Here is a 22,636-nt window from a genome sequence, read left to right on the forward strand (position 1 = left end):
CCGCCCCGTTGGGCCAGGCTTATCCCCGGCCGGGGCGGGAGCTTCCCGGAGCCAGCGCGGGCCGGGGCTCTGGTTGGGTCCCTGCCCCGCCGGAGCGCGCCACGCGACTGCCCGGCACAACCCAGCAACTTGGGAAAGTGGCCGCACGCTGGCGGCGGGTCTGGAACTCCGCCGGACGGCTCCATGGCGCGGGCGGGGGGAAGGGGGCGCGGCCAGGCGGGCTCCTTAACCGAGCGCGCCTCCCTCGGCTGCTCCCCCGCCCCGGGCCCCATACAGGGCCTTTGCCAACAGTGGCAGCCGGTGAGGGAGCGGGGCGGGGGGTGCCAAGAGCGGCGCTTCCCCAGGTGCGTGCGCCCGACCCCCCCCCCGCCGGGGGCGGGTTAGTAGAGTCCTGCGTGTGCCGAGCTTTTCCTGTGCCCTGGGGCAGCGGCGGCAAGTCAGACGGGGCTCGGGTTCTCGCGCGCCCCGGGCCATGACCAGCTGCTGCTGCAGCAGCCAACGCAGCTCTCGGGCAGCCGCCCCCGCGCTCGCTGCCCCGGGGGCCCCCCTCCCTGGGGGCTTTGCCCGGAGCCAGGATGAGGAAAAACAAGGTGCATCGGATGGTCCTGGCCACTTGCCTGGGCTCTTTGCTCCTGGTGATTTTCTACTTCCAAAGCAGCCTGAACCCAGGTGAGTTAACTAGTCGCAGAGCCCGGCCCGCCGCCACTTCGGTCTCCCCCCTTCCTGCACGGCTCTCTCTGCCCCTCGCCCCGGAATGGTGCGTTTGGGGGCGCTGGAGGATTTGCACAAGTTTCAGCTGCTCTGCAAAGGCATCTAAAAGGAGGCTGGAAGCAGCGGGGCCGCATGCAGTTTTGGGGGTGCAGTAGTAAAGGAGCCGAGCCGAGACTCCCTTTGACTTCGGGAAGTGTGGGACCCTAGATCCGGAGTAACTCTGTGGAGCTCAGCGAAACTGCTCGCTGGCTCTGAAATCGGATTTGTGCCCTTTGTTTTAGGAGAGGTTTAACTAGATAGTTACAACTTCGTTGTGTGCTGAGGGCCAGACGTAATGAGACTGTGTGTGCAATAAGCAAATGCCCGCTCTCCAGAAAGTCCTGAATCCGTGAAAACTCCCTGGGGAATTCACTTGGCCTTCACACATTTTTCAGATGAGATCATTACCTTCACTTTGTATCTTGTTTGTAATAGGAAATAAAATGGAAGGAGTGTACTATATATACTCAATTTCACATATCCATTAAAATGTTCAAACATTTTTTGGCTCTAATGCTGGATAAAAGCCTCTACTGGTTGTACTTTTAGATTGGATGAAGTCAAGGAATACACTAATATAAAATCTGCACTGCTATTTGAATTAGAATATCTTTAATGCTGTGACAGGGACCAACAAAGGTGAAAGAATGGGCCAGGTCTCAGACAGGTGTTGCATCAAAAATCCAGTTAAATTGTTATCCTACTGGGGAAGGGAATCTCTCTTAGATGGCTGCTCTCAGTAATACATTATGCTTGGGGAGAAGATTCTGTAACAGAACTAGAAAATAAACAGTCTTGTACTAAAAGGGTGAAAATTTTCACTGCCTGCTTTTTGCTCTTTCCTTGAAAAAGGAATTGCTTCCGATTTGCAAAGAGATATTAGGTAATTCTGATAATTTAACAGGGTACTGATGTCTTCTGATAGCAGCAGAAGTGCTTTTAAAGTTCTATCCTCAAATTCAAGATACCTGTTTGACAGAAGTGTTAGTAGATTTTTACCAGTCTGGAGTAAATGGCATGCAATTTTCCATTTTATAGGAGCTATTTCATCACTTTAAAGTTCTTTTCTTGAAAATAACAACACATAACTTGTTGGCTGAATAATGTATGATATGAAAAAGGCATTAGGTTTGTGTATGAGTTTGTTATGCTTACCGTTAGAAGTTTACTGAGCTGTGCAGTCTTAGAAAACTGCATTCAGTTTTTGGTTAAATGTATATTTAAAACTAATAACCTCAGTTTTATTTTGATATTTGGAACATTCAGTAGAAAAAATACTGCAATAGATCAGCTACCTATGCATACAACACAGAGAGAAACAGTGCCAAATTTTACATAACTTCACTGGAATTGCACTGATGTGATTGAGAAGAGAATCTGGTCTGTTATATGATTTTACTGGAGTTCTTTTGTTTAAAATAGGAGGATGCCTTTCTTGGGTCCTGAAGACACTTTTTCATCTTCTTAACTTTCATCTTGTGAATACTCCTAATATTGATCTGAACGGGACTACTCACAGGATTAAAAGTTAAACATGAACAAAAGGGTTTGCTGATTCAGACAGTCAAACCCAGTGACAGAATCATTACAACAACGATGGAATGAGATAATCACATATTTGGAACCCATGTTGCTGAGGTGCTGAGTGCTGCCTGTTGAGGGTTGTGTGTGTAGTGTGGTGTTTTTTTTGTTTTTTGTTTTTAAATTGAGCACTATCAATACAAGAACCATATCCTTACTCAGGAAAAAAGTATCATTTTTAAGAGGTCTCATGAAATATGCTCATCTTACAGGTAAAGATGTGGGGCAAATCCTCAGCCAGAAAAAGTGGTCACTGCTATGAACCTTTTCCTCTGTGTTGGTCCTAAGTGGTGGTCATTGATGTGGGCTGATATTGTGCCCTTAGAGCTCATATTACAGATGACTATTGAATTAATCAAAGGCTATGTCTACACTGCAATGCTATTTTGGAATACCGCAGTGTCCCGAAATAGCTATCACGCGTCTTCACAACAAACCCATTACTTCAGGCTCGCTGTTCTGACATTTTGACGAAGAGGAAGGGATGTTTTGGAATAGCGCTTTAAAATTTGGCACTATGTAGACAGTGCCAAATAATGAAATAGCCTATTTTGAAATAGCATCAAAATAAGATATGCAGTAGTCTACCTCCAATTGTGTATCTTATTTCAAGTTACGGTGCAATGTAGACTCACCTAAAGGGACTTAAGTGTCATCTGAAATCATGAAAGTTTAAGGTAGTTTCCAGTATTACTGCAACCCCTCAGTTTCCTTTTTCAGTTTCTGTGATTATGCTGCTCCCTTTCCCTATATAGATGGACTTTACCACTGAGTGCTATCAAATGCAGAAACAAGCAAGCTGAAAAATATCATTTTCTCTTAATTGATATCAAACTGAGATTTATCACTTTGAATTTAGGTGTTATGTTTAGCAATAGCAGGTAAACAATTTCAGACAGAAGCGTGTGTGTGTGTGTTTTAAAGCTGATTGCCCATGAAATTATTTGGTGTACAGGCAGTCCCCGGGTTACGTACAAGGTAGGGACTGAAGCTTTGTTCTTAAGTTGAATTTGTATGTAAGTCGGAACTGGTACATATTGTAGGGGAAACTCTAGCCAAACATTTCTCCAGAGCTCAGTTTTATTCTCCCACACCTCACTTCCCTCAGTCCTTTATTCTCAAGCTGAGGTGTCTGCTGAGAAAAGCCGCTCCGCGTCTCCCTGGTCTGCTGGGGCGGGCGCTAGCTTTGCGTCTCCCTGGTCTGCTGGGGGGAAGCAGCTAGTGCGGGGTTGCCTCACCCCGTTTCTAAGTCGGATCCATGTAACTCGGGGACTGCCTGTATTTCTAGTTTTACAGACAAGCATTCCAAAGCCAGAGAACATCCCACAAGTCTTCTCTAGAGCAATCAGATACTTGTTGCTTAGGCTACGTCCTTTTGGTTGTATTTTATCTGTGACCTAAAGTGTATAAATTGTAACTGATTGATCTGTGCTAAAGGCACATATAGATTCTGTCATCATTTTACCTGAAATCAAGGCTTAAAACCCTGAAAGATAAGGACGACATATTAGTCATAGAAAAAAAATTATTGGCATGTAAGAGAAATTATTGAAAGTGGGAATTTCATCTGGTTTAGATATGTCTGTGTGTGGAGCAGCTTGCAGTGAAATAAATCGAATTGCACTACGGCACTCTTATTCTGAAGTCAGAGTGTGACGTATAGAATTGTTCTGAAATAAATAAAAATGTGAATGACCATTGACTGGTTATTTTGGTTCCAGTTTCCATTTAAATAAGTTCTCTGACCACAGTCTATCTTCCTTGCTGGTAACAGGGCTCATGATTGTTTCTGTCAGAGTCAAATTCCCGTTGTCCTCAGTGGAAACAGAATCTGGCCATATCCTACTAGTAGTTAACACCAGCATAAAGACAGCATATCTAACTGACTGACTTCAGTAGAGCTACTACTCTGGATTTATGTGCGTCTGACTGAGGGCGGGTTCTGGACCACTTTGTCATGATAAGGGGGTGTATCCAATATTAAACTTGACTTTAGCCAGAATTACAAAATGGCAGAAGTAACTCTTTGTAAAACCTCCTTAAGCAAATGTTTAGCGTTGGCAGTCTCTAAGCTAGTCTCTGATCCATGTTACACTGGCGTCAGTCGAGTGAGATCTTGGTTTGAACTTGGTATAACCAAAGTCAAAATCTGATCCCCTGAATTATTTTTTCTTCCAGTTTTCGCTGTACTTGTGCCTCATTAATTTTGTCTTCAGGAGCTTTGTCCACCTCATTTTATCTCACTTAGATCAAGTCTTGATGATACCTTGGGTATACTGAACCTCCATCCATTGCTTCCACCAGGGGGAAGTTTGGGGATGTGGGAGGAGAGGAATATTAGATAAACCAGGCCATTGAATGCAGCACAGAGAAATGGGGCTGCTTGAATAGGGGGAAAAAAAGGGGAGTGAATGGCACACTTGTAATAGTGCCCTCTGTCGCCATGAGGACTGAAACACCAGCTAAAGGAGGGGAGGTGTGAGGCTGGCAGAGGGATCTGTGGGTTTGCAGTTTGCATTAGCCTTCCCTGGGCTGGCACTTTCCACACTGCCAGGCTGAGGAATGCTTTAGCTTTTCAGTGACATCTGCAGTCTTCAAAGTGGTTAAACAAATGGCCACTCCATCCCACAGGAATTTGAATATTTCCTATGTAAGAGAGACAAGCCTCTGAAGGAAGCATTGAAAGAGACATTCGACTCTGCAGGGTCTGAGTCTCCTCTAACCACTGCAAATCAAAAGTAGCTCTTCTGAAGCCAGTGGGGCTATACTGGTTTTTAAATGAGTGGAGAAAGAGATGCCCTGTGCATTAGGCATTTCAATTTCTGCCTGTGGTGTCTGCCGATTAGTGAAGGGCTATGGCGTCGTAGTGAAACGCATATATAGCTACTACTACCAACCACCTCTGCCTGCAAAATAGGATTTTCCTCTATACATTAGGGCTGTGTCTACACTGGCATGAATTTCTGGAAATGCTTAAAACGGAACAGTTTTCCGTTATAAGTATTTCCAGAAAAAGAGCGTCTACACTGGCAGGCTGCTTTTCCGGAGAAGCCCTTTTTCCGGAAAAGCATCTGTGGCCAATGTAGACGCGCTTTTCCAGAAAAAAGCCCCGATCGTCATTTTCGCCATCATGGCTTTTTTCCGGAAAAGACTACTGTGCTGTCTACACTGCCCCTTTTCCGGAACAGTTTTCCGGAAAAAGGACTTTTGCCCGAGCGGGAGCAGCATAGTTTTTCCGGAAAAGCAGCTGATTTCTTACAGTAAATCATCACTGCTTTTCCGGAAATTCAAGGAGCCAGTGTAGACAGCTCGCAGCTTATTCCGGAAAAGCAGCTAGACCTGAGTGGCAGTGCAGGGTGCTAGGAGCCTTGCAGGATTGGGGTTTACTTCAGCCAATGAATTCAAAGTGCTGTATTCCTAGAGCCGTAGTATTTACTGGCAGAAGGGAGTGTGAGCTTATCTCTTCTGAGCTCCTGTATATTACAGGTCACTAAACTTCGCCCAGTCCCCCTGTATTGATACCAATACCTTTGTCTGATTAAACCGCTTTTCTAGAAAGGCATCCGATATTCAGATGGAGAATCCACCACTTCCCTTGGGTGTTTGATCCCATGGTTAATCTCCTTTGCTGTTGCAGAATTGGGGCATTATTTCTAATTTGCCTTTGGTTCATATGATGTCTTTCTGCCCTTGCTTTTAAACATCCCTTTAGTACCCAATATGGCAAGGGATCCTGCATTTTCTAGATTTATTGTCAGCCCAGCTGTTGTTGAACCTCCAAAGACGCCTTCCAGTGCCAACCCCAAGTCCTTAAACTGCCCTTGATGCACACAGGTCCTGCTGACTTCAGAAGGACTTTTGCTGCCCATCCATAACAGCAAATAGCCCATGGGTGTTATGACACCCAGTAAGATCAGGAAAAGGTATTTCTTTAGAATAGCAAGTAAGTTCTGTGGCTGGGATCCTAGAGACTGCATTTCCTATAACACCTTGAATTGCATTCACATTCACGTCCCCTAATGACCTGGATGTTAATGAAAGGAATGACAAAGAGGGCCTGGATGCCCTGCACACTCTGACACTGCTTAGGGCTACTAACATTTGCAGAGAGGTAGCTGTGCTTCTGTTCTGAAACACGGCCATGAAAAAGGCCCTGTCTTGCTCCCTGTATTCACCTGCTCTCAACTGTTGACATTCCTTTTTTTTTTCCTCTACTTTTTTAGAGCTGCAGAAGCAGTCTAGCTGTTGCAGAGTGAGCTGGGTTGTATTCTGGTTCTCCCATGTCACCAACAGAAAGCTTGCCATTCCACTTGCAGGACCAAACTCCGTCCTTGGACTCGACTGGAAGGCAAGAGAGTTCTACAGCAGGGATGGAAGGTGTCCTGCTGAAAGAAGTTCCCCCGTACCAATGGCAGGTTTCTGTAGAACAGGGTTTCTCCACCTGGGGATCATGAGCAAGTGTCAGGGAAATGCAACCACTTTGCTTTCCCATATTACCAAGTGTAGGGGGCATCCTAACTAGACAGAACAGATTTTGAGGGGGAAAAGGCTGGAGAGGAAGTCCGCTATGGAAAATACTGAAATCCTATAGAATAGGGTTTTTCAAAATTTAGGTCGCGGCTTGTAAGGTTAAGCCACTAGCTGACTGCGAGATGTTTTGTTTATCTCCGTGTCCACAGGTGCGGACACGGGTACCTCCTAGTGGCTGTGGTTCGCCATTCCTGGCCAATGGGAGCTGTAGGAAAGGGTAGCCCTGCCTGCGCTCCTTCCCGCAGTTCATTGGCTGGGAACGGTGCACCGCAACCACTGGGAGTTGCAAGCAGCTATGGATGCTCAGATGATAAAATCATCTTGCAGCCAGCTAGCAGTTTACTCCCACAAGTCACAATCCAGAGTTTGAAACCCCCTGCTATAGAACATCCATTCATGTAAATGATTCATCAAGACACAGTAGCTATACGATGAGCATATTTCCTGGTCATACCTGTTGTGCTTTTCAGCACAGAAGATCTTGGTTTTTGTTTTCTGCTTTCAAGGCATGGGAGCTGTGTGAATTTACAACTAAGTCCAGTACTATTCACACCAGCTGTGATTCCTGGTGATGTGGTGTTTACATTGTGTGATATGAATCCAAGCAACCAAATCTGGATATGGATGTGGGCATCCCAAAATTCAGGTGAGTTTGAATCTGAGCGTGGGGAAGCAGAGGAGACTCACGCAGTCCAGTGCTCATCTCTACCGTGTACATCTCTTCTCTGCTGTATATTTGAGAGAGTTTGTCTGTTTGTTCAAGAATTCCTTCTAAATGGTAGCTAGGCTCACCATATTTGGTATACAGCTTCCTCTTATCATAACTTCAAGCAAAGTAAGGTTTGGGTTGTGCCAGGAACATGAGATATGCTTCTCATAAAACCATAAAGAAAAGAGACTGAATCACCAGGCAGGTGAAAGGGGCTGGCTAGGGTCATTTCCTTCCTTCTCTCCCTTCCCCCATCCAGGACTGACCCAGCCCTGAGCCCTCCCTCCAGGCACCCTTGGGGGGGGGGCTGAAGCCCCCTCTCTCCCCGATTTGTACAGGGATATTGCTGGCTGTTCCCCTTTGTCAGGGAGCAAATGGAAAGTGCAGTTTGCTGCATTCCTCACTCTGGTTAGTGCGGCAGGAAGCAGATGAACATGGACTTGCCCCAGCCTGGGGACATACAGCTGAGAAAGGGGTGCATCTGCTGACGTGCAGCAGTCATTGAGAAGCGCTTCTCGCTTGGCCCAAAGCTTCTGCAGTGAGAAAATTCCCTGCTGCAGGCCTGGCCCCTAAGACTGGGGGAGTGGGAAAAATGCTTTAATTTATATATATTTTTTTAAAAAAATCTTCATTACAAATTAATAATACAGTAAAACTCCAGTTGTTCGACATCCAGTGGTCCCGCACTCCCGATAGTCCAGCACCAACTGGAACCTGGAAGTGCTCTGGCCAGCCGGACAATTGGAGCTACTCTGCCCCTGGCTTCCCCAAGTCCGCTGCTGGACAGTTCCAGCAGCGGCAGACTTGAGGAAGCTGGGGGCAGAGCAGCTGGAGTGCTGCCCCTCCTCCCCCAGACCTCTCATAGCCCCGCTTCTGGTACTCCGTCATAGCCAATAATCCGGCACCCCCTAGGTCCCAAAGGTGCCGGATTATTGGAATCTTACTGTACTCAGATTTTTCCCCAGTGCTTTTCAGGTGAGGCACTCAATGTGCTTTATGATAATTATTTCATTTATATTTTACATCGTCCCCTATGAGATAAGTAAATATTATTGCACTAGTCTTGCAGCTGGGGAAACGAAGGCACAGTGCTATTATCTCTGGAGATATTTAAGAACAGGTTAGATAGACATCTGTCAGGGATGGTGTAGACGGAGCTTGGTCCTGCCTTGAGGGCGGGAGGCTGGACTCGATGACCTCTCAAGGTCCCTTCCAGTCCTATTATTCTATGATTCTATGATTAAGTGACTTGTCCAAGGCCATGCAGAGTTGGACCCCAAATCTGCAAATGCACACGGGCTTCAGTTTTAATTATGCTACTCAAATGCTTAAAATCATGTGAGTGTGAATACTTGTTGGAGAGGGTCTGTAGCAGTGTAAGATTTGTGGGTCCCTGCTCCCAACCTACTCCCCACATCCTTCATTCTGCTCAAACTACTAGATTAGAGTTGCCAACATTGTATTTCAGTTATAAAGGACTGTTTTCTTAGCAGCTCTGCCCCATTCTACCTCCTAGTATTATTTTTATTTATTTTATTAAAAGTAATAATCAGTACTTACCTACATTTGCTGGGGGTCAGCACTCAACAACTCCCAAAACTTGTTGTACAGAGAAGAAATAAGAGAGATGCCTATGTAATAAGGGACTGTTGGCAATGCTAAAAACAGTTCCTCTTCATTTAAAAAAAAAAAAAGTTTCAAAAACCCCTGTTGCCTTCAATAGGATCTGAATTTCCTTCCTAGTTTTTAATTCTAATAATTCAGGGAAATGAATACATCAGAATGACTCAATTCCACTGAAACGATTGTGTTGTAGTTACCCCAAATGCCATCTGGGAGTTGCATCATTGTCTTGTGTTGAAAATGTAGTGTTGAACTCTTCTTCTTTGCTGTACACTAGCAAATGAAGGCAAATGAAATCTCAAGAAGCGTTGAGAAACACATGCTGGGCCTCCTCTTGCTTAGTTGAGTACTCACCAGTGTTCCCTCTAAGATTTTCCATCCATGAGCGGAGTGTGCTTTGTCATGTGCACCAATATTGAGGTCATGTGCGCTTGTTTGCATGTGTGCCACCCAAGCTATAAACCTCTCCCTTTTTCCCTCTGCTGCCATGTCTCCCACTCTCCTCTCACCCCATCTGCTCCCCCGGTCCCTGCTGCTGTTGCCCCCTACCCCTCACCCTCCTCTGCTGTCCTAGCTCCAGTCCTTCTCACTCCACTTTGCCCTCCTGGGACTTGCCCCACCTCCCCAACTTCTCTGACCCCTGCACCCACCCTTTCCTTCTCTTTCCCCTTGTGCCCATCCCTCCTCTAGTCTCCCTTCCTATCCCCTCTCCTAATACCTCCCTCTACCCACCTGTCCTGCCTCTTTCCACTGCCCTGTGATGCCCATCCCTCCTCTCTCCTCTCCTCCATGTGTCTGCCCTTCTGCTTCACTCCCACAATCCCCTTGGCACCTGCACCTTACCTTACCCCCTGCACCTTCCTGGTGCCTCCCTTCCCTTCACTGCCCCTGCCCTCCCAACACCTGCCCCCTTACCCTCTTTCTTTCTGGTGCCCACCCTCTCACTGCCCTCTGCCCCAGTTCTCCTCACACCCCTCTGTGCCCTCACACATGACTTGCTCCAACCCCTGCCTTCCTCAACGAGCCCACGTCTCCTTTCAACCCCACTTCTCCTGGCACCCAGTCCTCCCCCTCCTCTTCCTTCCTCTTGCCCCCATTGCCCCTCCCCATTCTCTCCCAGCATCACCCTGTCCCCTCCCTTTTCTCACCCCCACTGACACCTTTCCTCCCTTCCCTCCCCTCCTGCCCTTTTCCTCATCCCTTCTTAGCCTCCTGGCATTTGTCTCACCACCACCCTGGCCCTTGGTGCCTTCCCCTTTCTTCTCCTGCCCCATACCCCCTCCCCTCAGCACAAGCCCCTTCTTGTCACTTCCACCTTCCCCTTAGTTAGCCTCATGCCCCTTCCCTTCTGCCATCCTGACACCTGCATATGCCGGGTTGGGCAGCATGGTGGGCGGCTGCCCTGTGTGCTGGGACTGGAGTTATGGCCATGGTGCTATTTTTAGTACTGCGGCCCTGGCCCAGGAGCAGCTGCACCATGGGACTCCAGTCTTGGCACGTGGGTACCCACACGCCATGCGGCCCCGTCCCGGGACAGCTAGGCCCGGGACCACGGTACTAAATAGCACCGTGGCACCAGTCCTGGCACATGAGGCAGCATGCTCTGCGTGCCGGGACTTGAGCCAGGGCCACGGTGCTATTTTTTAGTACTGCAGTCCTGGCCCTAGCAGACGCCACGCATCCACGGTCCCAGCTGCTCCCAGCGGCTAGGCCCCGGAGCGGGCAGCTGCCCCATGTGCCAGGACTGGAACCGGGTCATGGTGCTATTTTTAGTTCCGCAGCCCAGGCTCCAGCAGCCACTACATAGGCTGCAATGTGGCCCTGCCCCCGGGAACAGCTGGGGCCGCAGCTGTGCAGCTCTGCTGAGTGCGTGGGCAGGAATGAAATTCTTGGTGTTTGCCTGTGCAGGTATGCACCTTACAGGGAACCCTGGTACTCATCTGTGTATTGTACCTAGTCCTACAGTCTCACTGTGTTGGAACTCTCATTGGAGTCAGTTGGGATTCTTTGTGCAAGGGATCTTGCTAGTGGCTGACTAACCCACTTCTAAATCTTCCCAGACAATGTAGCCAATCTGATTTCCCTCTGGTTTGTGCTACATGACAGGCCCTGGTGTGAAAATAAAAGGGCCCCTTCAGGGGTTATTTACATTTGCTTTTGTAGCAAATGAGTTGCATGAGTTTTTTCCTCTCATGTTCCAGTTTTTAGCTGTATGAAATCTGAGAGGCAGTATCCGAGCTGAAGAAGTAATATACTCATGCGCTGTTAAAAACAATAGGCCTATATGTCAGCAGCGGCATTAGACAGCACCCTCTGGAATGCCAGTTCCCACCCACTGCTTGCATTTGCTGGTGTTGAAAGGAAGGCGTGTAACGTCAAATCTGTGACCCGCTCTTGTGCATTCACTGGCTGGTGCTGCACTGGATCGTGGATCCGTAATGAAGTCCCTATGTTCCTGAGGACCAGTCCTTTCATGTGGAATGCTTTCTAGTTCCGCCTCATTGTGTGCAGTTTTCTGATGGTCTCTGATATTTGAAAGAGGGCAAGAGTGGGGCTTAGCTTATCTGGAAGCTTTTTCTGCAGATGCAGAAAAAGGATAGACGATCATGATCTTGGGGACTTTGCCATATTGATCCAGGCCTTTGTCTTCACACGGTTTGGTTCATTCAGTGCACCCTGTGTGGGGCTGTGTCATGAATGTTGTTTGGCTAGTTCACTCTTTTTTTACCCTGTGTATCTCTGAAACCGCCCTGTCCCTCATGTATTACTGCATGTGTGGAGATCCAGCAAGCTAACAGCCTTCATGTCTAATGGTGAGGGGGGAGCTGGAGGCGTTCCCAGCAAGAAGGGCTGTGACCAGAGCCCACACTTACTGTGTGAATTAAAGATCCGTTATCTGGCTTCTCTCTTCTATTTCTGCTGAGGACAAGGGTGCGAGAATGGGAGATCCCATCCCCAGGCTAACAGCAGAAGGAACTCTTTCGCCCTCCTTGACTGGACACTGTTCAAGTGTCCAGTCAAGTGCCCTACTTAGCCTCTGTGGGTAGGGGCTAAGTAGGTGGCAGGGGAGAGATCTCTATTTGGGGTCGCAAAGTGGGAGAATCCAATTTTGGATGACGTGACTATGTGTGTGATGACTCAGCTCTGAGCGCTGGGATGTGCCTATAGGGCTGGGTGGAAATAAAAATAAATGAAGACCTTGTGATGGTCCCCTCCCCCATGCTATATAAGAATCGGCTTTAAATATAACTATGCACAACTTGGGGATACATTGGACAAAATTCCTCACGTAGCCTATCCATTGTAATGTTACAGTCTGATGGATCTGTAGATCCTATTTTGGTGCATGTATCTTTTGTCGATGTGATGTTATATACATATGAAGTATGAAACGGTTTATAGTTTTAAATGTGCTAATGAGAGCAACTACTAATGCCTCCCCCGTCCCCAGCCTTAACAGCTTGTAAACAGCCTTGTTTGTCAAAGATGATTGGACTAGTAAGACATGTGACCATACCACCTGGTACTGAGATTCCATTTTGACCCTGGTAGTTTTCCACGGAAGGAGGGCGGGGGCTGTATAACAAAAGGTTCCCACCCTGGAAGAAAGCTTCCCGTTACTTAAATATATCAGCTCTTCTTCTTTGTCTCCTTTGGAAAACCCTGAAAGGATATAAAGTACTGGAGACCCAGGTCAGGATAAGAGAGAGTCTGACCTGAAGGTAGTGCCTGAAATGAGAACAGCTCTTTAGGGTAAGAATCTTCTTGCAAAAAATTAGCACTAGCTATATGGGTTTTTTTTTTTTTTTTTTTTTTAAACTCTAGTTTAGCACTTTATGTTGATGTCTGTTTTCATTTGCAACCGCTTAAATCCTACTGTTTGTACTTAATACAAATACTTTCATTTATTATGAGGCCCATTGTAAATAATTGTTACCCAGGGGGACCCAACGTTATGCCTTGTCTGGAGGCGACCAGAGGATCTGGCCCAGAAGGACAGCATGGTGTGGAGCCCCAGAGAGCAAGAAGGTGAGTGTCAGTGGCATGATCAGCACACTGGAGAACCATCCCAATGGGTCTTCTGTGACTGCACTCTGACACAGAGCTGTCATTCCTTAGAGTTGATCAGTATCACAAGTCTTGAAGTAGTTTTTTGGCTAAGTGGTATGAGCTGCAGCGAGGAGACCCGTATCAGGCAATGGATGTACCCACTGGGCACCTTTTGATCGCTGTATGGAGCCAGGATGGTGATTGTGACTTGAATCTGATGCTGTTCCCAAAGAGCGAACCACCCGTGGCATACCACTTCCAACTTCACTCCTACCACAAGTGAACAATCTCTGGAGGCCAAACTAAGTGATCACAATAGTCCCTGCTGACCTTTCAGCCTATGGCGTTTCTCAGAGTTGGGAGAGCCTGAGAGAATGGCTGTGCTGCCAACCACACAGCAGGAAGCTCGGCCAGAGAAGGGGACTGTCTTGGTGGTTGCCCCTGAGTGCTGATTCTGTAATTGCTGCTTCGCTCATGGCAGCAGGATGGGGCCAGTCCCACCTTGTAATCAATGGAGTTTGTAGCGGGCAAGGTAAACAATAGGACCGAATAGCAGAGCTGTTAGGAAAACGGAGTTCCTCTAGCAGGACATTTTTGAACTTTAAAAATTGTTAATTTAAAAAAATTCAAAAGAAGAAGAAATAATTCTCACAATATGAGAGAAGTTTTTGATTTTCAGTGTTTAGATGAAAAGCCAACCTTGTCCCTGGCCGGCAGAGACTGAGTGGAAAGTTTCATTTAGTAAAAAACAAAACAAGCAAACCAATTTTCTGTCAGAAGCCTGATTTGATGGAAAATTTTCAAGCCCTCCTTGCAGATGAGGCTGAGCTTCATGGTTTTGCCTCCGTCACTTAAGTTTGACAAAGACCTGACTCTGGAAACCCCTCTGAGCAGGGGCAGTGCTGAATGCAGCTCTTGAAGAACTACTAAATATTCCAGACAGGACAGCAGGATGGGCCAGTTACAACAGACCCATTCACTGTCCAGAACTTAATCCTGCCAGCCAGTTTGAAGCTGGCGATTCAATACTCTCTTGATGAACTAGTAGCCTGAGTCCCATACAGTGTTCCCTGTAAGCTGAGCACTTGGGCGGCCAATATCCATACATGCCTTGGTACACATAACAAAATGTATTCCACACATAGATGGAAAAAATTAAGGGGAACACTGGTCTCATTTGTAAAACTAAATTATTAAAAAACTTTTTCATCAACTGTTGCTTGGCAAATCTCCCCCCTCCCTCCTTCCCTTCCCCAGTAAGTCTCAGAATCAGTTATTCAAGCTGAAATTTGTTTCATATGATTGTCTGTCTTGGCTGCTGTTTGCCATGAATGTTTTGATTTAAAGCATTACCACTCTGTTGTAATTGCACTGCAAGCACAACACTCCCCAGAACTTATCAAACTGTTCATAATGGATCTGCTTATTGGGCACATCTGGACAGATGTTCATATTCCTCCTACTAAAATGCACTAATGACCCTGAGCCAAGCAGATGGCAGATCTCACTGAACATCTGCACTTAGAGATCAGCCCAAACCACAAGGCCTATTGTGAACACCACCACACATGGTTCCTTATGTACACTGAAGTTTTTGCACTATCATAGCTACACTGGTTAGTTGAGTTGCAATGGTGTAAGACCAGGCTTGCACCAACATACAATGCAGGAGTAAATCACTCTGGTGCAGTGTCTACTTGTGGGATTTGCACTAGTGTAACCATATTGCTGTAGTTACATAAGTGCAAATGCCTGTTCTATATAGATTCTCATACTATGCTCATCACTGTAAGTATCTGAGGGTACATCTTCACTGCAGTAAAAGACCCACAATAGAGAATCTGGGGCAGTGGTGGGCACCCTACGACCCACATGCAGGCCATTAGGATTCTGTGTAGCCCACCAGACATTTTGTTCACCGTTGCTCATGTGCAGGGTTGCCAGATGGAGCTGGTTTCTGTGTAACTTTTTCCTACCAGTGTTAAAGTGACCCACACATGAAGTGAGGTGCGTGCTAATTGTACACACACTGACTGTAAGAGCTGTGTGCTCCATCTGCAGCCAATCAAAGCACTGCTATGGTTCAGTCAGCACATCCCACAAGTTCTAGGTACGCAAGGATTGTTTGCAAAACTACCCTGCCCCTGGAGACCGTCTTTGGTTAGTGAAGACAATGTTGCAGCCCACTGAGATGGAGGAGGACCACTCATGTGGCCCGCTCTCTAGACTAGCTCACTGCTGGTCTGGTGCAGGCTCATGCTATCATGCAGAGGATAGCAGAGTAGCTGTTCAGGTTTGGGCTGGGCTCTGAAACCTGGTTTGGGCGGGGAGGGGATGTCCTTGGATTCCAGCTCAAGCCTGCATATCTACACTGCTCTTTTTAGCCCTGTGGTGTGAATTCACAGCCTTACTGCTGTGGGGTTTTTCTTGCAGTGTAGGCACATTGAGTGCCTTCTGGTACTGTATTGAGCAATAGGGTTATGCGTCTGTCACGTGTTGTTTGTTCCTTAGTTTAGATCAGTGGTTTTCAAACTTTTTTTTTTTTTTCTCATGACCCAGTTGAAGAAAATTGCTGATGCTCATTATCCAACATAATTTGACTAACGTGTAGGTTCTGGGGTGAGGATGAGAGCTTTGAACTGTAGGGGGGGGGGGGCTCTAGCTTTTGGTGGGGGGGAGAGTGTCTGGTCTGGAAGAGTGGGGTCTCACCTAGAGCAGTTAGTGATGCAGTGGGGGCGGGAGGGCCTAAGGCAGCTTCCTGCCTGTCCTGGCACCACCGACTATGTTTTGCCACAGAAGCAGTCAGCAGCAGGTTCCCAGCCAATGGGCGTGCAGAGCTAGTATTCAGGGCATGGGGCAGTGAGCTGGGCCCTGTTTGTTCTTTCCACCCACCGATTTCCCCCCTCCCCCCCCCCAGGAGCCAGGCCTGCTTCTGGGGTGCAGCACAGTCTGCGGTGCCAGGACAAGCAGGAAGCCAGCCTTAGCACCCCCACTGATCATCCTGCAAGAAGACCCAGTGCCTGACACTGCATGACCCAGTATCGGGTTGAGACTCCTATTTTGAAAATCACTGGTCTAGCCCAGAGATGAAATTCAGATCTGCATCAGCAGCCCGATTCGCCCATGTTTTGCGCCCTCTGTATTGACCAATGGAAAGTGGGTGAGAAATGCTACCCGATTTGAATGGCAGGGTTAGACTCTCATTTTGCCCAGATGTAGATGACTACGTAGCAAGCAAGGCAGAAAAAATCAGGCCCTTGAAGTTTGTCTGGGGTCCAACACTTGTTCCTTTCATTGCATGCAGAAGATGCCACATGCTGTGAACTACAATAGCTTTTCTTAAATTGTCCCTTGATGACCATCAGCTTGTGCATTCTAAACCCATTCCAAGGCTGGGCTGACATTCTTTTAGCTATTGGATTTTTTTTTAAGAAAAGGAAAATAAAAACATTAGACCAGATTTTCAGATAATATAGGTGAACAGTTATGGGAGGGATTTGTGCATGCAATTGCCATGGTTTGCACATACACATGGCTGATGCACAAAATTGGTTTGAGTTGTATGCATATAGTCTTGGGGCACCAATGGGAGCGATTTTGTGTACACCTAATCCTGGATGCACATGTGAACTGAGATATGTAGTCCCAGCCGTCACGTGTATCAACATTTGTGTGTGCCAGTTGGGCACACAGAAATTTGTAGTTGTGGAAAAAATTCTCTTGAGCATACTGTTTAGCATCAGGTTCATTTTATTTTTTTGTGCTCCATGGAGCATGCGTGTCGTTTTGCAAACACGGTAAGATGTAGACCTTTTCCCAAGGAATTTGCTGTCTAAGCTGGATGGGTACAGTATGCACATTGAACCCAGGAGGCATAAGAACTGGCACAGAAAGGGCTGTAAGAGATCAGCAGTGCAAAGGTTGGCAATACACGGGTTTAGAGGAGAAAGGTAACATGCCTTTGTGCATGGGAAGGGTGTGTCTATAACCGCGGTATCCAACCCACTAGCCACATGGCGGGTTGAGTGTGGCTAGTTTGCTATAGCAGTAACCACTATAGTGGCTACTGCTTCAGAATTGGTTGAACACCAAAGATCTATAACATCCTTTGTCTCACAGCTTAAAAATACATGTATTTGGTGCCTTGAGGGTCCCTTAACTAGTGTCTCATTGGCAGCTCACCCTGGGGGAGGATTCCTTGGTTTCCGTTTGCTGTACTATGGCACAGAACCAGAAACTATCCAGCAATAATAATTTAATGTATTTTATATGGAGCCTTTGTAGGAGGATCTTGAAGCACCTTACCAATGTTAATTAAGTGTTACTGCAACCTTGCAGGTAGAGAAGTATTATCCCCACAAGGCACAGAGGGATTTTTCCCAGTTTATTTCCCACTGATTTAATAGGTGTTGAGGGCATTTGACACTTTGCAGAATCAAGGCTAATTTTACTTGCATTGAAAAGCAGTTGAAATGCAGCCTTTCTTCAGTGAGTACGGGAGAGGGCTCGTAATGAGCTGGAAAGAACATCTCAGGGTTCTTGGCTCCCAGACCTCTCTGATCTAGCCGCTAGTATGCATGCTCACTCTGGAAAGGGTGGCTGACTGCGGGCATCACAGTCCGTTGTTAAAGATTATACTGCTGTGAAATGGCGGTACGGAGAGTTGCCTGGATCAGAGGCTTTGGTTTGATCCAGTGTTTAGTTAGGATAACTTGATTTTGAGGACTTCCCCTTCAGAGTCCCCGTATATAACTACAGCTATCCCTTTGGCAGGAAACATCCCTGCTGCTGCCTCCTGGGAGGGAGCAACTTGGGAAAGCTGCAGGGCTTTACGCTGTTTTTCTCACCTCTGGTCTTTATATTGGATGGTGTGTGCATGCTTGTGGAATGCTGTGTATAGCTCTCTCCAGGCTGGAGATGATCCCATGGCAATCCTGTTGTGGATCCTTGCTGTTAATTCACCTCTTTCTAAATACCTGCATTCACCAAAGTCCTTGGGAGTACAGCACATAGCCGCTGACAATGAATCATGTTTGCTTGACATTGCTTCTAGCCTCTCCATTTTTCTGTGTCACTTAGTGCAAATACCCATCAACTCTAATGGGAGAGTAGCCTACATTGTGCTCGGGGGGGAGGGCCAATGCTAGGGGTCAAGACCTCACGCATTGTCTTCGTTGTGGTCTACCTGGACTCTCTCTTGTCTAATGCCACTTCCTAGTAGAGGCTACAGTATTGCTAACAGAATCCCCTCCTTGCAGCAAAGACCTTGGTCTCAGGCCAATAGCTTGAGGTTAGACTGGTATGTGAGAGGTGTGAGTCTGTCTGTTGGGAGCCAACTGCAAGTATGGGATGGCCATTGGTCAGCTGAGTTCCCCTCCTTTGCCCTGTGATCTACCAGCCTGGGGAATAATGTTGATGCATTGCTTAAAAAAAATAAATTAACAAACGTAGGGAGCAAAGCTAATGCTCCATTTGTATGATTTTGGAACAGTCAAATGCAACAAGGAGGGGATCCAGCAAGTCTGAAAAGGGGGGAGGGCACCTCTAAAAGTGCCAGTGATAAAAGGACTCTGTAGAAACCCCTCAGTCAAAACTTCTGTTCATTGACTGACAGCAAGTGATTACCCAAAGTGGAGTTTAGTCAGAGGCTGAGGTTGACACCCTTACCCCATAGTGACCACAAATGATAAGGGGGTATGCCTCTGTTATACAGCCTACCTGCTGCAACAGAGCAGAGTGACAGAAGCACAGCCTGTGGTGTAGGTGAATGCTTTTATACATGTTGACCAGTAGGTTGGCTAGAGTGAACCCTTAGCTTTCCGTCACTTTCTTTTTTAGCAATGCAAAATTGCTGTGTTCACTCCACCGTTGCTCTCGCCACGGGTTCTGTTTGCCACAGCTTTTAAACCTGTGCTGTGTTGAAGGGTTTGGAGGAAGATTAAAGCTTTTTTTTAACTTTTTGGTTACCCTGCCCTGGCAGTCAGCGGGTATTTTGAGGGCTTGCTGGCCAACTGTCCCTTGGAATAAGCCTAAGATCTGCTGAATTTTGAGCTTGGTTCTGTGAACTTAAGAGCTTTCTTGCTTTCCCTCCTGATGCCAGAGCTGCTCAAGTTGTCACTCCATTTTCCTGTAGTTGCTGGGGTTCCACTGAGGATGAACTACCACCTCTCCCAATGGTTACTACAGGGAACAGAGATTCCTTCTTAGTTTGTCCATGAGGCATGGCATTGACCTGCGCATCATTAGTCTGGAAGTCACTTGTGTTCCTACAGCTCTCCAATGCTTTGGCATTTGATATGGTTATTTTCTCTTGAACAAGAAGGGAACTTTTCTGTTTGTGCAAAAAATATGTAAATGAGGCAAAGCGTGGCATATCGCAGTGCCTCATTTACATAATGAATGAGCGGCCGCTTTTTCTGCAAAACCCCCCTTTTGCGCAAGAGCTGTTCTTCCTGAAAAAAGTGCGGAAGAATGGCTCTTGCGCAAGAAGAGGTTTTTGCGCAAAAAGCAACTGTGTAGATGGCTCCTTTCTGCACAAAAGCCTCTTGTGCAAAAAATGGCTGCTCGTTAATTATGCAAATAAGGCACAGCAATATTCCACACTTCACCTCATTTGCATATTTCTTGCTCAAAACAGCGCAGTATAGACATAGCCAGAGGATTCAGTAGCTACCTGAATACCGAAAGCCTGGGAGAGGCTACTACCACCTTCTCATTCGTGCAGAGAAGCACAACCGCAACACCCACATCTTGACACAGCTACATTGGTTCCTTGGCTCACATCAAAACTTAAGATTTAAAAAAAAAAAAAACCTGCCTTCTTCCTGCTTGGTTATATGAGTCCTCATTTCCAGCTTTGTCCACCTAGTGCCCCTCCTGCTCGTATCCCTCCCCTAATTCCAGCCTTTCACACAGTGTCACCCCTTGATGTCTTCTCCTCTGATCTGGAACAGCCTCTCTTTCTTAACTCCTCCATCTCTGATGTATCTTTTTGATTCATCAGCGCTACACCTCTCCACTGAAGATGCATCTCTCTGCCTTTTTAACCCTCTCCCATGCTATTTATTTTTATTTTCACTGCATCTCTTTAATTTAGCTCCATGCAAGGTCTCTTGGCATGTGCTGGAGAGGCTTTCCTGAACCTAACAAAGCTGTGCTGTAGTGCACAGTGTGCCTGGAGATTGCACGCTGTTTGCTGTTTTGTGCTTTGTGTAGCTGTTTCCTCAAGCTACCTTTGAAACCACTGAAAACCACGCTGCCCGCAGCAAGTTCCGTTGGTGTTGTTACATGCATAAATTATGTTACAGTCTGCAGTATTTCTTAGTGTATCCATTATAGATCTCTCTGAGGTTGGGCATTAGCACTCCCTGCAATGAATTAATCAGAGGATCCCACCTAGCACAAAGTGTTGTGAAGCCATCCAGGAGTTTTGGATTGAGTGGTCGGATGAGTTCTGCTGACAAGGCTGAGAACTGTTTGTGTAAGTGTGTGTGAAAGACAGAGTGGCCAGTGTAAGAAAGCCAAGCAGCAGTCTATAAGCATGGTGTGACCCTGGAGAAGCATGAAGAGACATGTGAGTCCGGTATATTGTCTGAATGAAGCTTGGACCTGGAAGCTAAGAAACTGCTCTTTTTGGCTTTGTTCTTTCCTGTGTTCAGAGAAGCAGGACTTCATACATTGTAAATAAAGAAGATAACAGTCTCCATCAGTTTTGTTTGTTTGTTTGGTGTTTTTTTTTTTAAATCTCCAACTGGAATATCCCCAAGGTGCTGAATTTTGACCATCTGCTCTGATCAAAATGGGGTGGCATTAGTTACTTTATGTTGTAATTGCACTTGGAAAAGCAAATTGTGTACATTGTTTTGGAGCTGATATGACTGACCTGTTGAAATGTTTGGTACACTCTCACTTCTGGGACCTGATATTCACAGACTCCTTACAACCAGTGTATTCTTAGGTAGGATCTTGTATCCATCCCCAGCATACACTCATTCCGCACTCTAGTGCTTTTACACATCCTTGGCTCTCTTGTGCTTGAATTCTTTTCCCTAGACCAGAGGTGTCCAAACTTTTTTCAAAGAGGGCCAGATTTGATGAAGTGAACATGCGTGAGGGCCGACCATTTTGCCTGACATTCTTTGAACCATTCAAATTAAATGCAAATTAACTATTTTATGCAAAGTTTATTGCAAACAGCATACTTTTCATTTCGTCACATGGATGACAAATCTAAACAGGCGTTAAATCACTCTGCCTTTCATATCTGAAGGCCAGATGAAAAAAAAAATCCAGGAAGCTGAAATATATGTCAGGAACATTGTAAAGTACATTATATATTATTGGTAATAAAGGTTGTCTGTCAACTTTTAAGTTAGAAAAATCTGAACAGGAACATAACACCAAGTATACATGTTGTGTCCAAATATATTTATAACTGATTTAGACCAACTGACATTAACTGAGATTTTACAATGTGTTCATCTCAATACATATGGATTCGTTGGGGGCCATAAAAGATAGATATTGCCAAATTACCTGGGGGGCCGTATTAAACCGGAACACGGGCCGCAATTGGCCCGCGGGCCGGACTTTGGACATGCCTGCCCTAGACAGACCAAGGCAGACAGCATGGTAGGGTCAAATATCTAAAGAGCCTTCCTTTCTTCTCTAAAGGTCTGCATCACCATTGTCCTGCCTCTTGTGGTGTTACTTGCTCCAGGGCAAGGTGAGCATGTGAAATGTTACCAGTTTGATTTGGTGGCATTTTACAGGTCCTTTGCGCTAGTGAAAATGACTGCAAAGTGACAGACTTGATTGCTGTCTGCCCAGTCTTTTGCAGCCTGTTCCTCACTTTGTGAAGGGTGCCACCTGCATATTGTGGATATTTCCTGGGCTCTTTCCTAATTCTGCTCTTGCAGAGGGACTTGGAAGTACATTGAGTTTGAAAGGGATGCTGCGTTCCCTTGTCTTGGTGCCCGTCCATTGCACTCAGCTCCACAGGAGTTGTCTCTGTGGATGCTTTGCAAATTGTCTGAATTTGCATCCTGGCTACAAGTATGAAACATGATCCAGCTCTGGCCTCTGACCAGGTGTTACGTAGCTGCTCTGCATGATGGATTATTGACCCTGCAGGAAGGCGGGTGACACTGACATTGGGATCAAAGTTGATATTTATTTCAAACTGTTCACGGTGGTTGTTTGTGTGTCTAGGGCCTAGCTAAGGGGACTTCCTGTGCGGCAGGAGCTAAGGAGATTAGCTTGAACTAATGAGTGCTCAGCAGACTTTCAGTAACACCCCTCTCCCCCATGCTCATTTTCCTTTCCTCTAAATCAGCAGCTGGCGATGAAATTGTGAACACCTCTCTCTGGATAACAGTGAGACCTACATAGCAC

At 46.5% G+C, this 22,636-nt stretch overlaps 1 protein-coding gene across 2 annotated transcripts in view; it reads left to right on the forward strand.

Annotated features, from left to right (window-relative positions):
- Positions 1-272: 272 nt before the first annotated feature.
- The window catches only part of CHST13 (carbohydrate sulfotransferase 13), an 86,510-nt gene continuing 64,146 nt past the window's right edge, over positions 273-22,636 (forward strand). The window contains exons 1-2 of one of the 2 annotated variants that reach the window (XM_075938778.2): positions 273-669; positions 13,135-13,222. In XM_075938778.2, coding sequence (XP_075794893.1) covers positions 13,195-13,222 — 28 coding nt within the window. In that variant the 5' untranslated portion in view covers positions 273-669; positions 13,135-13,194. The remainder of the gene's footprint in view (positions 670-13,134; positions 13,223-22,636) is intronic. The other variant, XM_014577611.4, reaches the window with a different exon arrangement.

This window comes from Pelodiscus sinensis, chromosome 11 (genome assembly GCF_052426305.1).
Source record: "Pelodiscus sinensis isolate ZL-2025 chromosome 11, ASM5242630v1, whole genome shotgun sequence".
In the NCBI taxonomy this organism is placed as follows: Eukaryota; Metazoa; Chordata; order Testudines; family Trionychidae; genus Pelodiscus; species Pelodiscus sinensis.